Source organism: Momordica charantia, assembly GCF_013281855.1.
Source record: "Momordica charantia cultivar OHB3-1 chromosome 10 unlocalized genomic scaffold, Mcharantia_2.0 BLBB01000010.1, whole genome shotgun sequence".
NCBI classification, from domain to species: domain Eukaryota; kingdom Viridiplantae; phylum Streptophyta; class Magnoliopsida; order Cucurbitales; family Cucurbitaceae; genus Momordica; species Momordica charantia.
The window spans coordinates 22230295-22252249 of record NW_028275158.1 but is presented as its reverse complement, the minus strand read 5'-3'; the positions used below and the strand labels follow the sequence as shown (position 1 = coordinate 22252249).

Here is a 21955-nt window from a genome sequence, read left to right as displayed (position 1 = left end):
ACGCAAATGGCTAAATCGCTACCGGCGAAACGAAACGAAGCGATCAACTTCGCAATTCCTTCCTCTTCAAGAAACGGTGATCTGAGTTTTTTCATTTCAATTTTGGCATCGAATCCGAGTTTCATCATCTTCCTTTTCTTCTCCTTTGAATCGTTTTCTCGCTAGTCAAATCTTTTCGAATTTTGTTGAATTATCATTATCATTGTCGTTGCAGTATTGAACTGGTTTTGACTTTTTACTAGAGGTGTTCGAAAATTCGTTCAAATCGTTGCGTTGGGATCTGTTCAATTATAAGTTCGTTTGAACCAGTTTCAGTTCATTAAGTTGAGGTTATATAGATTTGAGAACTTGTATTTAAAAAAAGTCTTAACAATTTTGATCGAAGTCTGGAATCTGATAGAGACTTGAGACAAATTGTGTTTAAAAAAAGTCTTAAAAATTTTGATCCAAGTCTGGAATCTGATAGATCTGATAACAAAATTGTGTTTAAAAAAGAGTCCTAAAAATTTTGATCGAAGTCTGGAATCTGATCGAGGATAGGATTCAAGATGGATATCGAGATAGTTTACAGACAAATTTATTTTTGAGGTTCATACATTCATATGTTTGACATTTAAAAAAAAAAAAAGGAATTAAAAATAAAATTTACCAATTCAAAAAGCATTAGGCATGCATGATGAAAATGAAATTAAGAGACTGTTACCAACAGCAGTTTAGATCCAGATAAAACAGAAACAACTCAATCGATTCTACAGATCCAGATAAAACAGAGCTCAAAAACAACAAATCTCTCTCTCACTCTTTTTTTTCTTTTTCTTTTTCCTTTTTTTGGTGCGATGAAAAATAAAAATCAATCTCAACGGAATTTACAGTCTGTTACCACAAAAACAACAGATCAATCTTAAACTGAACAATCCTCTCACCATCATTTACAATTACAGTAGATCCGCTTGGCCGTTCACTGAATCGACGGCGGCGGCGGCGGAGGAGGAGATATGCGATCATCCTCCGATCCAGAGCTATAAGTTCTGTAATAGTACCTCAACTGTAAAGAAATTTGCCTCTCCAAGCTCAATTGACGGCGGAAAGCGTCGATGAAGATTTGAGATCGATTATCGACATCATCTGGATCAACATATTCATAGCTTGAAGTGGAAGCAGGTACCGCGGTCACGGAGACGGAAGGATCCTCCATAATTCCCTCGTCTTCCAATAACGAGCTCTGGATCTGAGCGAAGCAGAGGATGAGGTGGAAGTGGAGCATCGCCTTGAGTTTCCTCAAAGCCTTCTTCAACTTCCGGCGGAACGCCATTGCCAATTTCTTCTCTCCCATTTTTCCTCTGTTTCGAACTCTCAAATCAAATGAAAACGGAAGCCAACGTTTTGAAGCGCGAAACGAAGACGCTCGTTTTTATACTACACTGTACACAAATCGAATCCTTAATATTAATTTATTCCGTTTTGTTAATTTTAAATTCAACTTCATCCATTCAAATTATGACACGTCATCAGTGGAGGAAGACATCTCCGAGAGATCGGACGGCTGACATTGTTGCATGCGTGCGGAGAACGTTGGAGAGCAAAATCCAACCGTTGGAGATGTTTGGTTAAATTATTTCTGAAATTTCTGTAATCGCCACCGTGTCCTCAAACCAACCATTGATCATTTTTCTATCAAATCACAACCCTTAGATACCAAACTTATCACACCCAGTAATTGTCTATAATCAATCGCAACCACTCGATTTCAAATGGATTAGATCTGAACCGTTGAAAAGTGTAAGCTAATAAAAATTAGGTTAAAATATTATTTTAGTTCTTGTAATTTCAAACTTGATTAGTACTTTCAAAAAATTCATTTTTGTCCCTATACCTTTTAACTTTGGTCATTTAAGTCTCTATACTTTCAAATGGTTCATTTTGATTCTTCTATTTTTAAATGTAATTATTTTAATTAGTCCATATTTGTAAGCTTTTAACACATAATGAAACATTTAATGATTACATTTTAAGGAGTACATTGAATGTAGTATCGTATTCAAATTCTAAAAGAAAAATGATAATAAAAGTAAAATTAAGGGACCAAAATGATCACTTTTTCAAATTATAGCGACCAAAACAAACATTTTAAATGTACATAGAATATAATGAACTAAAGTTTGAAAGTATGATGATTAAAATGAACATTTTGAAATTATGCTCATAATTTAATTCTTTAAATTACTAGTACTAATACATAAAAAATAATTAAACTAGGTATATTTGTTATAATTAAAATATTAATTAATTGAGATTACGAAATTCTAGTACTTAACACGCAAAAAAATAATTAATACTAAGAGAAATTAGATTGTTTATACAAAAATCTAGAAGTTTGAACCGATAGATTATCAAAGTAAGTTCTATGAATTTTAATTGCTTACTAGATATCCTTAAATATCCAATACTGCTACAATCTACATAATTGAAATTCTATTATAAAATAGTTTCCAGTTAAGGGTAATTTCATAAAAAAAAAAAAAAAAAAAACGTTACAAGAGATTTTCTGATATTTTTCAAAAGTGAAAGTTATTGGGCTATTTATTAAAACTGTATATTTTAAATGGTTATGGATTTATTTTTTTTAATATTGTTGAATTGAAACTAATTTTTAAAATAGTGCTGCCTTCAAACTATTTAAAAAAAGAATGCTTCAAAAAATCTTCTCCCACCATTTGAGTACCTTTAAGAGGTGCAGTGCTGTTAGGGTCCCCGATCAACAACAAGGGATAGCTTAAGAGGTACTACCGCATACCACCAGCACTGATAAATGAATAAAGAGGTGAAAATGTCATTTCCTATAATATTCGTGACAGAATCATTTCTTAACATGTCAAAAGAGATCATGCTATACAATGCTACGACATGTATGTTAGATTGTCTCTTAAGAGACTATCCAGTGGTAGATAATTTTTTGAAATATTATTTTTTAAATAGTTTGAAAGGTAGCATTATTTTGAAAATTAGTTTCAAATTTAATAGTATTAAAAAAATAAAAAATTATGGAGATGGGCTTTATAGTCCAAGGCATAGCCCACAAGTTGGTGGGTCTTCTTCTCTCTGAGCCCACCGCTGTTTCAATCAACTTTCCGACGCGCGGTGGTCAACGAAAAAGGAGCGGCGCTACCGGCGGAACGATCAACTTCACGCTGCGTCCAGAATCGGTGATCTGAAATTTTTAGTTTCGATTTTGGCATCGAATCCTTCGTCTCCAACTCCGGTCCATAGATAACTGGTCAGGTGTTCGAAAAATTCGTTCAAATCGTTTGGTTCTGTTCAATTATAAGTTTGTTTAAACCATTTTGAGTTCAATTAAGTTGAAGTTGCATAGGTTAGTAGAGAGATTTGAAAATAAAATTGTATTTAGGAAAAAAAAAAGGTCTTCAATGTTTTGACTGAAATGATACCTTGTTCATCTTGGTACAGATTTAAGTATTAAGATTTGAGTTTTGATCGAGGTTAAAGATCAAGGATGGACAGACAATTTATATTTTAGTAGTTTTCTTTTCGAGTTCATACTTCATGCAAATGGTTGCCATTTGAAAATAAGGAATAAACAATAAATTTCATCAACAAGAGAAGAAAAAAAACATAGGGCTACAGAAAAAAGATGATAGGCATGATGAAAGCGAAATTAAGACTGTTAACAATAACAGATCCAAATAAAACAGAACAATTTAATCCATTACGAATTTGACCTAACTTTCAGATTTGAATGTGTATTGTACACAGTTACAATTTGCTAAGAGCAAAAACAGAGCTGGAAAACAACAGCCTTATGATCTTTGGTAAAGAAAGGGAAGATTGGAGCGATGAATGATAGGGAAGAACTTCCATGCCCCACGAGCAGGCAAAATACAACAAATCAAACTTACAGAAATTTGCAGTCTCTTCCGAATTCTCCGGTTTCTCTTCAACTGAACAAATCCTCACTCCATCGCTGTACTCAACAACACGAGAATCCGTTTCGATTTAAGAAGAAATTCGTTCACTGAATCGACGAACACGGCGGCGGCGGCGGCGATCTCTCTTCGTCCTCTGTTCCAGAACTGTTTATTCTGTAGTACCGCAACTGCAAAGAAATTTGCCTCTCTAACCTCAATCGACGAAGGAAATTATCGATGAAAATCTGAGATCGCTTATCGACATCATCTTCGGCATTTCCATATCTTAAACTGGAAGCACGTTCAAGCCTTCTCATGGAACAATTTTCCCCAATTTCTTCATCTTCCAAGAAACTCCGCAGCCCTACCGTCCGATCGCTGAAACTGAATGATCGCAGCCGTCCGGAAGGTCGCCGGCGAGCGAGGCAGAGGCTGAGGTTGAGGCGGAGCAATGCAGTGATTTTCCTCACTGCCTTCTTCAATCGGGGCATCAATGGCGATTTCTTCTCTGCCATTTTTCTCTGTGTTTGGAGGCGAAAATTACAAAGAGCGAATGGACGAGGCTCCATCTATTTATACTAAAAAATCCACCAAATTTCTGTCCAATCAAATTAGAACACGTCATGCTTAAATCAAAATGTGAACATGGAGTCGAGAGTTTTTGAGGGAGGGAAAAGATGTAGGAGAATTCTTAGACAAGACATGCAGAAATTCCCCTATTATTTTTTGTTTTTACAAGTATTTTCGTCACAAATAAAAATTAGATTAAATCATAATGTTTCCAAATAAAATAAAACTATAGGTTAAATTATCTGGGGAAAATGACAGAAAATGTTCTAACCAAACTATCTAATTTCAGAAAATTTGCTAATTCTTTCTGTATTTACTCACTCCATTTACATTATAATTTTTGATCAAAAACAGTATCAATTAAAACTAAGTTCATGCTGGCATTCAAACTCTAAATTCTTATTTTTAAATCAATATTTAATGATGTTGGACTCTACATCATGCATCAAAAATAAATAAATGGAAATAATATAAAAACTACTTAAATAATTAAAATATATTGTTTAAAAAATAATTAATCATTTTACTATCGATTTAATGTTATTATAATATATATAAAAAATAAGTATTTTTAGGTTTAAAACCTATTTAGTTTTTAAACTTTTAAGATTATTCAGCTTGTAATGTTTTAAAATATTTATCTATTATGATTTGTGAACTTTAAAGTAATAATAATAGATAATGTAATTTTAAATATGTGTATTACGTGCCCATATAATTAATAGTTGATTAAAATAATTATTGTGGGGGCAAAATTAGGTCGCAAAAATTATCACAACCGGAAATTTTAAGGGTTAAAATAGGCATCAAAATAATAATAATTTTATAATTCAAAAATTAAATTACGAAACATTCTAAACATTAAAATAACAAAAAAGATAGGATTGAAACTATTTTTTAATCACACTTGTTGTCTGTTGAGAAACCTGCATAGCAAATTACATTGCAGTTTCCTGGTGGTCAAAATGCTTGAGCGTTTGCTAGGATGACGGCACTGTGACATTTAAGATGAACTATTCTTTCGGGGCTGTGACGATTGCAGGTGACAGCCGCGCTTTCTATTTACAGAAACGTGTTTCTTCCGTTAGAAGAGATCCAAATACTTGCTGTGTAAGTAAGAACAAACTAAGCGGCGCCAACGGCAACTGTGGAATATATATATATATAAATATATAATATAGTCCTTAATATTCATATCATTTATGTAACTTGAAATTTTTTTACCGTCATTAAATTAAATTACTAACGCGTTAAATTATCATAGTATTGTAATTTTTTACCATTCATGTTAGTATTGTAATTTTAATGCATTAATCATCTCAAGTTATTTTGGGCTGGATTAATTATCATAGTAGTTAGATATTAACCTTTTTTTTTTTACAATAAATGGTGAAAGACATCTGACTAACGCATTAAAGTTAACTCTCGCTAATTAAACCTTGAGTTATGATCGGTTTGTTACCTTGGATTTTGAAGGAATTCAAAATCGTGACCGATTTCAAATGAATTTCACTGTTTGGTACCACATGATTTTTCAGATTTCACCTCCTATTTTTACTTGAGAAAATTTGGTCGGATTTTGCAGGATTTCATAGAATTTCGAAGTAAGTCACCTATTTAACCTCGTCATAATTTAATTTCTAATTAATAAATTTAAATTAAAAACCCAAATCAATAAAATTTTTATTTTATTTTTATTTCCAGCGAATATCCAAACAAAAAAATTTAATTTAATTCGTTTCAAATCATTCTCGATCCAAACAAGATAAACAATTTAAAATCATTTCTCGAATTTCAAATCACGGAATTTAAAATCATTTTTTCGGGTTGCTGTTGTTCTCACAACGTGGTCAGTGATGGTGTTATGTTGTCTTCCAGTGTGGGAGAAGCTTAGGTCGAAATATTGATCTTTCTAATGAAGTTTGCAATTTCTGTCATGTCTTCGATGTTAGTTACTATTGGTTCTGATTCAGCTTGTATTTGGTATGTGATTTTTACTCTCCAACTCTTTTAATGCTTTGATTAGAGCGAGAACTTCCAAGATATTGAATAGAAGTTTATAATTTGTAATACTGCCATAACCAAGAATCTACTGGAAGCTCTCACGACAACCCAAGTCGTTGTAGAGGTTGATGACTCGAGGGCATAACGTTGAGACGCTGTAAATAAACATAAAGAAAAAAAAAACGTGCAGATGCTTGGTGATGCTGCTGAATTCGTAACGTTAAGACACTCATGAGTCTGAGGTTTTTCGTTATACATATTAAGTTCTCATGTTATTACTTATCAAATATAACCAGAAAGTTAAATTGTTTGATTTATTTATGTTTTTCTTCTTTCAAAAATATATTAAATAAAAGCATTTTCCCATTTGAAATATTAACAAAAATTATCTTGTCGAAAAATCTCAAATTTATAATTGATATGAATAAACCTTCCTTAGTTGAAATTTGGAAAAAAAATATATTGGAATCTAGGTACACTAAAATTGTAGCTAAAAAATCAATATACAAAAATCCATTTTATACAACATCACATTTAAACCGAGCATACAGCAGTAATTGACATATTTATCCACATATTTATCCAGTATCTCCAAAATAATTAAACCCCAAACACCCCTGACAGTTTGCTAAAAGCAAAAACAGAGCTCTAAAACAAAAAATCAATCTTAATGAAATTTACACCAACAACAGGAGATTCATTTCAATCTAAAAAGAAACTCCACTGAATCTGCGATCCCTGTTCATCATCTGTTCCAGAGCTGCTATCTGTAGTAGTACCTCATGTTCAAAGAAATTTGCCTTTCTAACGTCGTTGGACAACTGGAGCGGTCGTCGGGAGTCTCAGATCGCTCGTCCACATCATTTTCAACATTTTCATTGCTTAAACTGGAAGCATGTTCAGGCCTTCTCACAGTTTCTTCATCTTCCAAGAAGGGCTGTTGCCGATAGCTATGACTGAATGACTGCAGCCGTCTGGGAGGTTGGGGGCGGGTGAGGCAGAGGGAGAGGATGAACTTGAGGAGGAATAATGCATTGAATTTCCTCAATGTCTTCTTCAGGTGGAACGCCAATGCCGATTTCTTCCCTGCTATTTTTCTCTGTTTTAGACTCTCAAATGGAAAGGAAGCGAAAAGGCGAAAGGAAGAGCCTGCCCTCAATTTATCTATCAAGGAAAAATCATTGAAAACGTTCCCACCAAACTATCTAATTTCAGGGAAGTTTCTGCAACTCCTATAGTATCTATTATAATCAATAAACAGGATTTTGCAAGTATAACAAGTTTATAGGGAGGACACGCTAGTAGTGTCTACAAGTTATAGACTATCAATGTCTAACAAGGTTGAAATATGTTAATATAATTCTGCCATATTTACTAAATTGTGCCATATGTTAATCTTTGTGAAAATTGGGAAGGTTGAAATATGTTCTGTGCTAATGTTTAAACATTCTAAAAAAACTACCTTCAACAGGCTTCCAGGCATCCCATTTGAATATTTTGTCTCTCTGGTTGAACATTGCAGGTCGGCCTACAAATCAGTCATAATTGCAATAAACGGTTTAATTTGAGGATTTGACATCATAATTCCAACTATACACAGTTTTTCTTTAGAAATTGTATTCGAGCAAAAGAAAGAACTTACTGGTGTTCACAGGTCCTACAGTAGCTTGCTCGTATAGTCCATAGACATCGCGTTCGATTTCATTGCTTGTATTCTCCGGCGAGGTCTTTGCCTTCTCAGCATACTCCTCAAAATCCTCCTGCACAACTCAGCCTCGTCAAGTTATGGCACAGAACACATGCTTTTAGTTCTATAGAACTGTTTGATATTTTAGGGACTTTGTTTTTATTCTTTTATTTGTTATTTCACTTTACTCTTTTAAGATTTCAATCCACTCCCTTATAAAAGGGGCAGCATAGAATTTTTTTCCCACAACAGTTTTTATAAATCAAAAGAGTCTGTTATTTAGTATTTGATCTCGAGCATACAAGCAATCAGGTATTCCTAAGAGAACCAATAACTTAGTGCAGTGAATTAGTTTCCCACAACAGTTTTTATAAATCAAAAGAGTATGTTCTTTAGTATTTGATCTTGAGCAATCATAGATTCCTAAGAGAACCAAATAACTCAGTGCAGTGGAGGCACTACTGACCATTCTTATCTCATTGATTTACTGTTGTTTTATTAAATTAACTATTTGTATGGATTATTTGAGAAATTCCAACAAGAACAGCCCAAAAATATCATGCTCTTAAAATTCTCTGCACCGATTTCCCTCGGATATAAAGTCCCGATAAAAGCTAATCCATAGATCATGCGCAACTTGAAGCAATTAATTTGGAAACAGCAAAAAGAACCAAAAAAATCGAGTCCGCCAGCTAATAACTGCGAAATTACTTTTAATACGGTGTTCCACGATACTTGATCTAAATCGCCATTTACTGAAAGCGATTGAGTAGTATTACTCTCGTTGGAACACCAGTTTTGCTATAACATTTCACTTTTTCCCGGAAAAAAATGATGAAGAGCGTAGATGGCAAAGACCATGCCATTACCACACCTCCGATCTAAGTTTCAACCTGATCTGATTATGGCCGTCGTCACAGTACCGCCACGCAATTTAAACAACGAAGAACAGAAAACAGAGAGAGAAGGAAGCAGGCCGTAGAACATGATCAGAATTCAGATGGACTCAAAAAACAGATCCGAAGAGATAAATCAAACAGAAAACATCACAAAAAGGCCAACCAAATCTAACATACTGACAAGACGATGCGTGACTATGACGGTAAACAAAATATGCAGCGATCTAGAGGAATTCCTGAATCCAACGTCAAGATCATCCCCAAGAAAAACGTAAAACATTATCGTTCAGCATCGAATTGCAGACTATAAACGCAGAATCCGAGTAACGATCGAACAAGAGAACGGCCAAAGAGCGAGATATTATAATTAAAGATTCGAGAAGAAGAACGAGAGAGAGAACATGCCTTCAAGCCCATAATCGCTCTGCTCTGTTGCCACGCTCGAAATCGAAGCTACCTGTGCTGTGAAAGGCGGGTATCGAGCATATAAATAGGGGGTGGAAGAGGGGAAATCGCCGAGTAATTATCTTCCAAAAGGTAAAAGATCGCCGAGTGGGCATATTACTCGCGATTAGCTACGGGCGCGAAATAGTCCCGCGACCGTTCGTAGGGTCCATTACTTATTTATTATGTCAACCATATAGCGTGTAGTACCCTACTCGGCTACTCCTCCTAAGCGTTGTAATTTCGAAGTTTGATCTTAGGATCTTGCCACCTGTCACGTCGTCTCCACCCTGAAAACTTCATCCATAAAATCTTGTTCTAGTCGAATTTAATATAAAAAGAGCTCAATAAATGGTTTTCGATTTAGAATCTTTGTTTAAACTATATCAATTCAAGTTTGTCAATCATTTAAAAAATATCCATACTCAACCATTAACCTTTTATAAATATTTTTAAAATATCAACAAATATTTCTTAATATTTTGGAGCAATAGTTGATGTGGCAAAATCTAAAGCTACTAAAAAAATTAGAATAAAAATGAGAATGATGAAAAATTGCATGGACAACGAAGTAAACTCTTTTGATAAAAATAAGACTTTTGCGTTCAAAATATTTTACGAATCTTTATTCCTATGGTATTTTTTAAATGCTTATAAAATGTTAATGATAATGTTAAAACCTAAAATAATAGGGTTATTTTTTAAAACAAATGAAGTTCATGGGTATATATATATATATTTTTTTTTTGTAATAAGCCTTTTTTTTTAATCTTTTTAGAATGAGAAAGATTTGAATGAATGTAACTGAATTTTTTTTTTTAATCAAGAATGTAACTGAATTTCTTTATTTTAACTTTCGTTGGAATAAAATAAAATAAAAATTTTACTAATATAGGTTTTTAGTTTTCCTTTGTTGATGATTAAAGTGTTAAAATATAACAAAAAAATATAATAATTTACTTTATTTGAAAAAAGCAACCCCTCGCACCCACGTAAAAAAACTAGTAATGGCTTATTATATATATATATATATATTATATATATATATATATATATATATATATATCATTACAAGAATGTATTTGTTTAAATTGAAAAATTTTATATACAACGTGCAAACACATGCTAAAATACTAATAAATCCTAAAAAAATCAATTTTTTGTTGAAGAAAACTATTTACGTAAAAATATGATTTAAAATTACATAACCTCAAATCATTTTATTCATGTGATAACAAATAACAAAAATCATTTGAAATTATCGGTATCTTTAAATTTTAATTACATATTGTGGGCGACATAAAACAACATTTCACGTAGTAGGAGAAGAGAGATTATTGAGAATCAAGGTATAACTCCTCATACCTGGAAGCTGAGAAATGATACTTCAGTACCTCAATTTAAGGTTCCAAACTTCCAAAATTAATAAAGGTAGAGTTGAGGTCAATCATAAAATCGTTATTCAACCGCCAACTCACCACCACCACTACAAGTTTCACGCTAGAAATCTCGTCATATGCTAAGCGTTTGGTGAGTGGGATCCATCAATCAACGCCTATAAAATGCAGAAGTAACCCTCATGCTCATGTATCTGAATCTTATTACTCGCCAATAGCTCGAACCCTTACTTTACTTGAGCATAGTGTTTTCCTCTCTGTGCAGGTTCTCCTTACATTCTATCTTTCTTGTCTGTGCTCTCGAGTGATCAGAATTCAGCAGAAACATTTTCCTTTTCAATCCAAGACAAATGGTTAAAAACGTTTTAGATCAAACTATCCAATTTCCATAAAGTTTCTACTACTATTATAGTACCTACTCACTTCATTCCCACTATAAATTCGTCTTCATAAATCATTATTTAATATTGTTGGATTCTACCTCATCCACAAATAATTACAAATCATAATAAATAGAAGTAGTATACATACTACTATAGTACTAGAAATAATTAATTAATATCTTTTGACAATCTATTTAAAGTGTTACTAGAACCTGTAAAATAAATATTTTTAGGTTTAAATCATATTTTAGTGTTCGACTTCTAACATTATTTTCGTGACTATTTTAATTTATGAACTTTAAAATAATTATTATTTTTATTTTTATCACTAATTGGTAATGTAGTTTCAAATATATGTATTAAGTGCTCACATAGGTGTGTATTGGAATCACATGGTTAAGATGATTATTAAGGAGGTGAAAATTAGGTGACAAAAATTATAACAATAATTAAAATGGTTACTTTTGGTAAAATTTTGAGGACTAAAATAGGAATAAAATGGTTTTTTTTAATTCAAAATTTAAATTACAAAAAATTTTAAAAATTAGAAATAGAAAAAAAAAGGTATAAGATGTAGACTTGAAATATTATTTTATTTTTAATCACACTAGGATAACGGCTCTTTCAAATTTATATTTCTTCTGTAAGACCATTACCTATAATGTATCATAGATTGTTTTACTATTTTCTCCGCAACTATTTTTGGTTTAACTCTCATGTAGACAATTCAAAAATCATTACTGTCGTAACATAAATTTTTAAGGACTTGTTTGGTAATGTTTCCGTTTCTTATTTATTGACTCTAATAAATATAAATAAAAATATTATTTTATCATACTTGAATTTATGGATATTGGGACAATGTAATTCATTTTTCTTTATTAAAAATAAAGAAACTAAAACAAGAACGTTACCAAATGGGTCATAAATGACTAGCACTAACACACGTAAAATAATAATAGCAAAAACATTTATGGTCTCTTAAACATATTTTTGTTTCTGTTTTTAAAATACACAAAACCAAAACTTGTTTGGTAACAATTTTTAGTTTTTAGTTTTTAAAAAGAGAAAATTCACGAGTACGTAAATCTCTAAAATATCTACCTAGATTAATAGTAAATCGTTATTTCCATTTAAGTATGTTTTTTAACCGAATCTAAAGGGATGAAATGGGCTTTATAGGCAAGCAGAAGGCCCATTGATAGAGCCCAGTAGGCCCATCCTGAAAGATATAAAATCACCCACAAATTCATGGTGTTCTTAATACAATATACATCACGCCCAGTGGTGAACTCAAAAGGAGTGGCGAAACCCTCCATCTTCAGGAAAAGGTGATCTTAGTTGGTTTTTCATTTCAATTTCACCATCCAAATCCGAGCTTCCTCGTCTTCCTTTTCTCCTCCTTTTGATTGTTTCCTTTAGAATTTTACTTATTGGTGTTAAGTTTTCACGAGCAAATTAAATCATTGCGTTGGGATTTGTTGAATTATAAGTTTGTTGAAGTTGCACAGATTTGATCGTCTTGGTTGTGAAATAGAAGTATTAAGATTTGAGTTTTGATTGAGCTTAAAAATCAAGATGGATATCCAGATGGTTAATAGACAGTTTTTTTTTAATATGTAATATTCTTGGTGTTCATACTCGTACATATAAGTCTGTTATTTGGAAATAAGGAAGAAAAGTAAATTTCATATGTATGATTACCGACGGTACTTTGCAAAATACAAATACGGCAAAACTTGTACGAAAAATTAAGAGACAGTTACAAACAATAGATCAGAATAAAACAGAACTAACTCTCACCATTAAGAATTTTATATAACTTTCAGATGTCACAAAGGAATACAAAAAAAACTTCTGATTTTTTTATTTTTATTTTTTTGGAAGGGAACAGATGCGTGATCCACAAGCTACACAGTAACAATTTGGTTAAAAAAAGGCAAAACCAAAGCTGGAAAATAACGGCCTTACTCCATCACTCTACTCATCAACATTCAACACACCGCACCAAAGCGAGCACAATTAAGGAGGGAGAATCCTTCCATTTCTCTTTAAAAATAAATCCGTTCTCACAGAATCCACGAACGCGGCGCCGGCGGAGATCCGTCTTCATCATCTGTGCCATAACTGCTACTTCTTTAGTAGTACCTCAGTCTCTGCGAGATCAGCCTTTCCAAGCACAATCCACGATGGAACTCATCGATGAAGTTCTGAGCTCGCTAGTCCACATCCTCTTCCACGATTTCGTAGGTTTGCCGCAACGAATCGTGGATGAAATCCTCATCCACGTCGTCTCCAACGACGCCGTAGGGCTGCGGCGGTGGCCTTGGCCTTGGCCTGACCGTGGGATCGGCAAGATCGGTGGATGGCAGCAGCCGGCGGGAAGCGAGGTGGAGGCGGAGCAACGCCTTGAGTTTCCTCAATGCCTTCTTCAGGCGCAGCACCGCTCTCCATCTCTTTGATCCCATTTCGATCGTCGCTGCGTTTGGAAACGTCGAACCCAACGGAGGCGCGTGCAATACAAACACCCAAACCAAGAGCGAGGAAAATTGCCTTTTTAATTTTTCCTTTTCTTTTCGAAAGCTGAATCTGTATTTATAATCGACGGGGCGGAGTGGATCGAAGAAGTAAGTGGCCTAATAGCAATACAAACGTAGCGGAATAAGGGCGTGGAGCGAGTAATTTTTAAAATAATCCGCTCATATTTCTTTATTCCATTTTGTTCATTTCTCATTCAAATTTCCTCCAATCAATTTACGCCACCTCATCATAATGGGCGAACGGAGGAGATTCGCGTCGAACCACCGTGGCCAAAAGATTAAAAAACATTAATTTTTAAAATATAGGTACAATTACAATTTACAACTGAGATCTGCTCTTTGGCACAACGCGTGAAAATCGGACGGCCCATATTTATCTCTCGTACTGCTGCGTGCCAAGAACAAATACCAACCGTCGGTTTTAGGACAAGTGGCGGTTATAGGAACTTTCACAAGTGGTCTTAAAAAATATATACATATATAAAATGTGTAACAAACTTCATTTCTACCTGCGTCACACTAAATAATTGTCTTTAATTAATCACAACCATTCGATTTCAAACGCATTAGATCTGAACGGTTAAAAATGTATGCACAAAACTCTATTGTTTTTGGTTTTAAATAATATAATCCTTAATATTTATTTATTTCTTATTATTATTATCTTTTTAATACAGCATCATGCAAGGGTGGAAATTCGAACTCACGATATTTTTTGTCGTAGATAAATATCTTAACTAATTGAACTACATTCAAGTTGTCATGTAATTCTTGATATTCATATGACTTATGTAATTTCATGTATGATGATACGTAAATTTAAATGAATATTTTTCAGAAAGTCTACTCGTAAATGAATTAATCATGATTATTAATATCTCGTTTGATAACTATATTAGTTTTCTATTTTCAAGACTAAGCTTTGAAACATTATTTTAGATATATGTTTATTTGTTTTGTTATTATAATTTTTATAAACATTTTTAAAATCTAAATCAATTAATAAGAAAAGAAAAAGTAACTTTAAAAAATGTGTGGTTTTTTAAATTTAGTTAAGAATTCAAATATGTTTTCAAGAGATGTGAAAAACTTACTGACGAAATTGTACGAAAACAAACATAATCTTTTTAAACATAAAACTAGAAACAAAATGATTTTCAAACGATACTTAAATCATTTCAGGTTATATTAGTTATTATAAACCATTTAAAATAGCTAAAGTCTCGTTTAATAACCCATTTATTTTTTGATTTATATTTTTTGAAATTAAGATATTAGTCAAATTTTGAAACCTTAGAAGAAAAAAATAGTTTATAAAACTTGTTTTTGTTTTTGAAATTTAGGTAACAATTCAAATTTGTTTTCAAAAGAGTCCAAAAACTTATCAATGAAATTGTACAAACAAGCCTAATTTCGAGTTATATTAGTTATGGCAATAGCTAAGATATTGTTTGATAACTCTTTTATTTTTATTTTAAGTTGGCCCGAACACTCAATTATTTAAAACGAAAAACACTCTAAAAAAATTGTAACTGAACCATATATCATTATATCAATGGTGGTCAAATACAAATTTTGAAAATTCCTAAATGGTAAAAAAAATTAGAACAAAATAGGTTTGAAATAGATGTCTATTTGATCCCTGAAATTTCGAAAGTTACGTACTTTCAATTCTTGAAGTTTGAAAAATATTTTAAAATGACCACGAAGTTAAATTACCTGTTAGTTGACTAATGGAAAAATGACAAGAGACGGTTGATGGGTTCGTTTTCAAATGAAGTGTCATATTTCTTCCCCTTCATCTTCCTTCTTCTTCTCCGGTGAAGCGTGCCGACGTCACCGCCCTTGTTTCAGATCTGGAATGTAATGGTTGCGATATGTGATGAGGTAGAATGGATGATAGCGACGATTTGTCATAGAGGGAAGGAGGAGAGTTCCAAATCTAAACGTTATTTTTTTTTTCAAATCTAAAGCGCAGATGGAGGCTTTGGCAGTGGGCGATGAGCAGCGAATGTTGGTGGTCGGTGGTAGCCGGCGACGGCACGTTTCACCAGAGAAGAAGAAGAAATATGAAGGGGATGGAGAAAAAGTCAAGGAAGAGAGAGAAAAAGTATAAGATTATTATAAAAATGAATGCATTTTTTGAGTTATTGATTTACGTGTATAATAAACTCTATTAAATCTTAAAATATAAATTACGATATAGACTAAACTATTATAAATTTTAAAATATAAGGACTAAATCGTTGTAAGGACAGTATTTAACTTGTTTTTTTTTTAATCAACGTTAGATATAGAAATGATACCTTTATCATATCTGGGTGAAACAGAAGTGTTGATATTTGAGTTTTTATCATGTCAAAGATTAAGATGGATATTGAGATAGTCAATAGATAATATTTTTTTTAAATTATAATTTCCTTAGTGTTCATACTCTTGGTGTACTAGAAAATACAACATTTTTGTTACCTGTATATATGTTAATTTGTTATTTGGAAATAAAGAAGAAAAGTAAATTTCATATGTATTTTACAAAATACATCCAAATTTCAATAGTACGAAAAATTAAGAAACCGTTACAAATAAACTTTACACAACGTTACACAACTTTCGGATGTCATGAAGGAACACAAAAAACTTCAAATATTTTCTTTTTCTTTTTCCTTTTTTTTGATTTTTTTGATTTTTTGATTTTTTGATTTTTGAAATGGAACAGATGCGTAATCTACACTCTACACAGTAACAATTTGGTAAAAGCAAAAACAGAGCGAGAAAACAACGGCCTCACTCCATCACCGTACTCAACATTCAACAACACGAGAAGAAGAATCCCTTTCGATTTAAAAATAAATCCGATCACCGAATCGACGAACGCGGCGACGGCGGAGATCCGTCTTCATACTCCGTTTCAGAGCTGCTACTTCTGTAGTAGTACCTCAATTGCCGAGAAATCTGTCTTTCTAACCACAATCGACTACGGAAATCATCGATGAATTTCTGAGCTCGCTCATCCACATCGTCTTCAACAATTTCGTAGCTCTGCGTCATCGGCGGCCGCGAATCATCGACATCGTATTCAATAATTCCGTAGCTCGGCGGCGGCGGCGGCGGCGGCGGCGGTGGCGGTAGTGGCTGCGGCGGCGGCACTGGCCTAGGCCTCACCGTCCGATCGCCAAAAGCGGATGACCGGAGCCGGTGGGAAGGTAGGCGGCGAGCGAGGTGGAGGCGGAGCAACACCGTGAATTTCCTCAATACCTTCTTCAGGCGGAACAGCGCTCCCCATTTCTTCTCTCCCATTTTTCTCTGCGTTTGGAAACGTCAAATCGAATGGAGCAGAATATAACAAGACGCGCTATTTATAAGTGTTGTGTACACATTTCTCTATTCCATTTTGTTCATTGTATATTCAGCTTCATCCACGACACCTCATCTAAATGGACGCCAAGGGAAAATCGGACGGCCCTAATTTATTTCTCATACCGTGCGTGCCCGGAACATCCCAACCGTTCGCTTCAGGACACGTGGCGGTTATAGAAACTTCAGAACTAATCTTAAAATATATACATATACGAAATATGTACCAAACTTAATTTGTACCTGCATCACACTCAATAACTGTTTTAATTAATCACAATCACTCGATTTAAAACGGATTAGATCTGGACCGTTAAAAATATATGCTCAGAGAAATTATAATGCAATTACCTAATCCAATAAATTCATCACATCACACAAATCTCATGTCACTAAATTTAAATTTTTGTCCCTAAAGGTTGAACACATATTTATTTAGCATAGATTATTTAGAGAACTTAATTACACAAATAACTAAAATAGAGTACGGAGAAGACTGCGAGAAAATTATCAAACTATTCATATTCATATATTTTTTATAAATAAATAAAGAAATTACAAATAAATAAAAAAAAACAATTTAAGGTACCTCCAATATTATATGATTTTTACACCCCATTTTTTTAGACGAAAAAAAAACCAATAAGCCCCTCCTTCCTCCTCTAACAACAGTCCCTGGTGTTATATGTAGCTTTACATATCATTTGTTGTTATACTCCGTTGGTAAAGTCTATAAATATATACTGTACAGTACTTTATAATTTACCAATGAATAAATCAGATTTCACAAGATTGTGAAATATTTCATGGTATCAGAGCAGCGAACGATATTTCTCTGATCTCCACGAGTCGTTCTTTGAACTTCACGCGTCATTCATTGGGCTTTTATTTTCTTGAAAAGAAAAAAAAAGTGGATTCTTCTTCTTCAAGCGGAACCTCACAAAATCGAAGTTCCTCCATTGGCGATCTGAACTCTCCAATTTTCTTGTTGTCGAACATCTGCAACCTAATTTCTATTCGATCAGATTCTTCGAACTATGTCCTCTGGAAATTTCAACTTTCTGCAATTCTCAAGGCTCACAAGCTTTTTGGCTTCATCGATGGAACTGTTCCTCTTCCAAGTCGATATCTACTGGTTGAATCTTCCGATTCTACTGCAACTCAATCCGGCCTTTGATGATTGGATTGCAAAAGATCAAGCTCTAATGACCTTAATCAATGCCGCACTCGCCTACATTGTTGGCAGCGGAACTTCGAAAGAGGTATGGGAGGTTCTTGAAAAGCATTATTCGTCAAGTAGCAGAACGAATATAGTTAATCTCAAGACAGATTTGCAGACAATATCCAAGAAACCTGGTGAGTCAATCAGTGAGTATGTAAAACGTATTAAAGAAGTTAAAGAAAAACTTGCAAACGTCTCTGTTATAATCAATGAAGAGGATCGGTTGATATACACTTTGAATGGGTTACCTACTGAATACAGTACGTTTCGGACATCGATGAGAACTCGTTCTCATCCAATCTCTTTCGAAGAATTACATGTATTGTTATTGTCCGAAGAATCTGCCATTGGAAAACAGGATAAGCGCGATGAACCTTTTCCACAGCCCTCCGCAATGATTGCTTCTTCTCAGCAACGCAATTTTCGTGGAAAATCATTTGCTCCTGGTCAATTTCGTGGTAGATCGACTCATGGACATACTGGTCGAGGTAGAATCTCCTCTAATGGAACTAACAATTCAGGAGGACATCGAGGCCGTAATCCTACCGGTTTTCCTTTCACCCCTATACGAACCAGTGGCACAAATGATGGCAGAATTTTGTGCCAAATCTGTAATCGACCTGGGCATACAGCTATTGATTGTTATAACCGCATGAACTATAATTACCAAGACAGGCATCCTCCACAGCAACTTGCAGCCATGGTTGCTTCACAAAATCAGCAGTTCGCTTCTGGTTTACCTGCTTTTCAATCAACACCCTGGCTTGTTGATTCAGGGTGCAATACACATGTGACTGTTGACTTAAATCACTTGTTTGTTGCATCTGAATACAATGGAGAAGATCAAGTATCGGTCGGTAGTGGACAGTCACTTCCAATTACCCATTCAGGTTGCGGAGTTCTTCAAACTCCTTCCTCTTCCCTATCTCTTCTCAAATTATTCCATGTTCCAAGTATTGCTGCCAATTTATTATCAGTTCATCAACTTTGTACTGATAACAATTGTCTTCTTATTTTTGACTCTACTCATTTCACAATACAGGACAAAGTCTCGGGTCACATCCTTTTCCAAGGACCTAGTGTCAATGGTCTATACCCTATCGCACCATCTGATAGTTCATCTCCTTCAAGTGCCTTCCTTGCATCAAATGGACCCGTTGCTCATGTCAACACTAAGTCTTTCTCCTCCATGTGGCATAACCGGTTAGGGCACCCAGGTTCTGATATTCTTCATTCTGTTATGAAGCTCTTAAATTTACCTTGTTCTCGTTCAGTTAAATGTGTCTGTGAACACTGTCTACATGGCAAAATGATAAAATTGCCTTTTTCGTTCTACTTCTTTTTCATTGTATCCTCTTGAAATAATACATTTTGATGTATGGGGCCCTGCCCCTGAACCTTCTATTTATGGTTACAAATATTATGTTTCTTTTGTGGATGACATGTCCCGATATACTTGGTTTTTTCCACTTAAAATCTAATGTGTTTCATATATTTGTCAAGTTCAAACCTTTAGTTGAAAACATACTAAACTCCCATATCAAGACTTTTCGTAGTGACGGTGGGGGAGAATTTGTTAATCATCATTTTAACTCTCTGTTAAATATTCATGGCATTCTCCACCAAAAATCATGTGCCTACACCCCTGAACAAAATGGTGTGGCCGAACGAAAACACCGACATATTGTAGAAATGGCCTTATCCTTAATTTCCACATCCTCTCTGCCTCTCAAATTTTGGCCCTATGCTTTTGCCACAGCTGTTTTCCTTATTAATCGTCTTCCTTCTTCCATTCTAGGTGGTAAATCTCCTTTTGAATGTCTTTATAATCGGCTACCGGATTACTCACATCTTCGTACCTTTGGTTGTGCCTGTTACCCTCTTCTTAAACCCTATCATTCTCATAAACTCCAGCCAAAAACATCTCGGTGTGTCTTTCTTGGTTATCCCTTGGATTACAAAGGCTATATGTGTTATGACATGAGTAATGCCAAAATCTATACCACTCGCCATGTTATTTTTTACGAAACTTTTTTTCCTTTTTCCAATTCACCTGTGCCCTCCTCTTCTTCTTCTCCATTATCTTCACCTTCTTCTTCATCTTCTTCTGTTCTTTCTTTATTACCCTATTTTTTGTCATCTCCTTCTTCCAATACTTCTGATTCACCTACAATTGCACCCACTACTGCCTCGGTTCTTCATCCTCCTCTTTATTCTAATGCAATAGCTGGTGGTGATGGTTCAAATGGTGTTAATTGCCCATTGGATACAACAGATCATTCTAATACTACATTTCATTGTCCAAGTGATCCTTCTCATGTCAATGATGGTCATGCACATGGTACATCACCTACTACTGATATTATGTGTACTATCCCTGCAAGTGAACCTCTTTCCACGGCTGATGACTTGTCAAATCAGTCTACTGTACCTGTTATCTTTGATACATCTATCAAATGCAACAGGACTCGGTTTTAATGAAGCTTCTATTCCTGTTATGCCCTTTGTTCATAACAGTCACCCTATGCAAACAAGGGGTAAATCTGGCATCTCCAAGAAAAAGGTTTTTCATGTATCTGTTCCTCCAGATGACTCCGTTGAACCAACTTCCTTTGCCAAAGCCTCCACAATTTTGGTATGGCAGCAAGCTATGGTTCATGAATACAAAGCATTGGTTAAACAAAATACATGGCACCTCACTCCTCTTCCTCCGGGCAAGAGTGCTATTGGCTGCAAATGGGTGTATCGTGTAAAACGACATCCCGATGGTAGCATCGCCCGTTACAAAGCTCGTTTGGTGGCAAAAGGGTATCATCAAGAGGAAGGTGTGGATTATGAGGAGACATTTAGTCCAGTAGTAAAGAAACCCACAGTTCGAATTATTCTCTCATTGGCTTCTCAGTTCGATTGGTCCCTTAGGCAACTTGACGTTAAAAATGCCTTTCTTCATGGGGATCTTCGTGAGGAAGTTTATATGCAACAACCTTAGGGCTTCATTGACAAACAATTCCCAAACTATGTCTGTCATCTTAAGAAGTCTCTATATGGCCTCAAACAAGCTCCTCGAGCTTGGTTTGAGTGTTTCACCTCTCACTTATTAACTCTGGGTTTCGTTGCCTCTACAGCCGATTCATCTCTTTTTATACGGCGTACGACTGACTCCATCTCCTATCTCCTCTTATATGTTGACGATATTATTGTTACTGGAAGCTCCACCTCCTATATTGACTCTCTAGTCACTCAGCTCCGTTCATCGTTCGACATGACTGATCTGGGTACGTTGAAATATTTTCTTGGCCTTGAGATTAACAGAACAATAAATGGTATTGCAGTTCATCAAACAAAGTATGCTCGTGACTTACTTCTTCGCTTTGGTATGCTTTCTGCTAAGTCCTGTAAAACACCACTTGTTTTGAAGTCTTCTAAAGATGAATCTGCTTCTTGTTCTTTAGAAGATGCTCGTCATTACAGGTCTATAATTGGTGCACTACATTATTTGACGTTTACACGTCCTGATCTTGCCTTTCCTGTT

General features: G+C 34.4%; 2 protein-coding genes across 3 annotated transcripts; both read right to left on the bottom strand.

Moving 5' to 3' along the window:
• Nucleotides 1-3696: 3696 nt before the first annotated feature.
• On the bottom strand, nt 3697-4473 carry LOC111014780 (uncharacterized). Its single transcript, XM_022289600.2, has one exon. The coding sequence runs from the start codon at nt 4436-4438 to the stop codon at nt 4028-4030; it is 411 nt and encodes a 136-aa protein (XP_022145292.1). The 5' UTR covers nt 4439-4473; the 3' UTR covers nt 3697-4027.
• Nucleotides 4474-7001: 2528 nt separating this feature from the next.
• LOC111014923 (uncharacterized) lies at nt 7002-9644 on the bottom strand. 2 transcript variants are annotated; one of them, XM_022289795.2, is made up of 4 exons: nt 9489-9644; nt 8140-8257; nt 7960-8025; nt 7002-7586 (listed from the first exon to the last, which is right to left on the bottom strand). In XM_022289795.2, exons 1-4 carry the CDS (start codon nt 9498-9500, stop codon nt 7261-7263), a joined length of 522 nt encoding a protein of 173 aa, XP_022145487.1. In that variant the 5' UTR covers nt 9501-9644; the 3' UTR covers nt 7002-7260. The 2 variants fall into 2 exon arrangements, with proteins under 2 accessions (XP_022145487.1, XP_022145488.1); XM_022289796.2 differs by having other exon boundaries at nt 7002-7583.
• Between the last annotated feature and the right edge of the window lie 12311 nt (nt 9645-21955).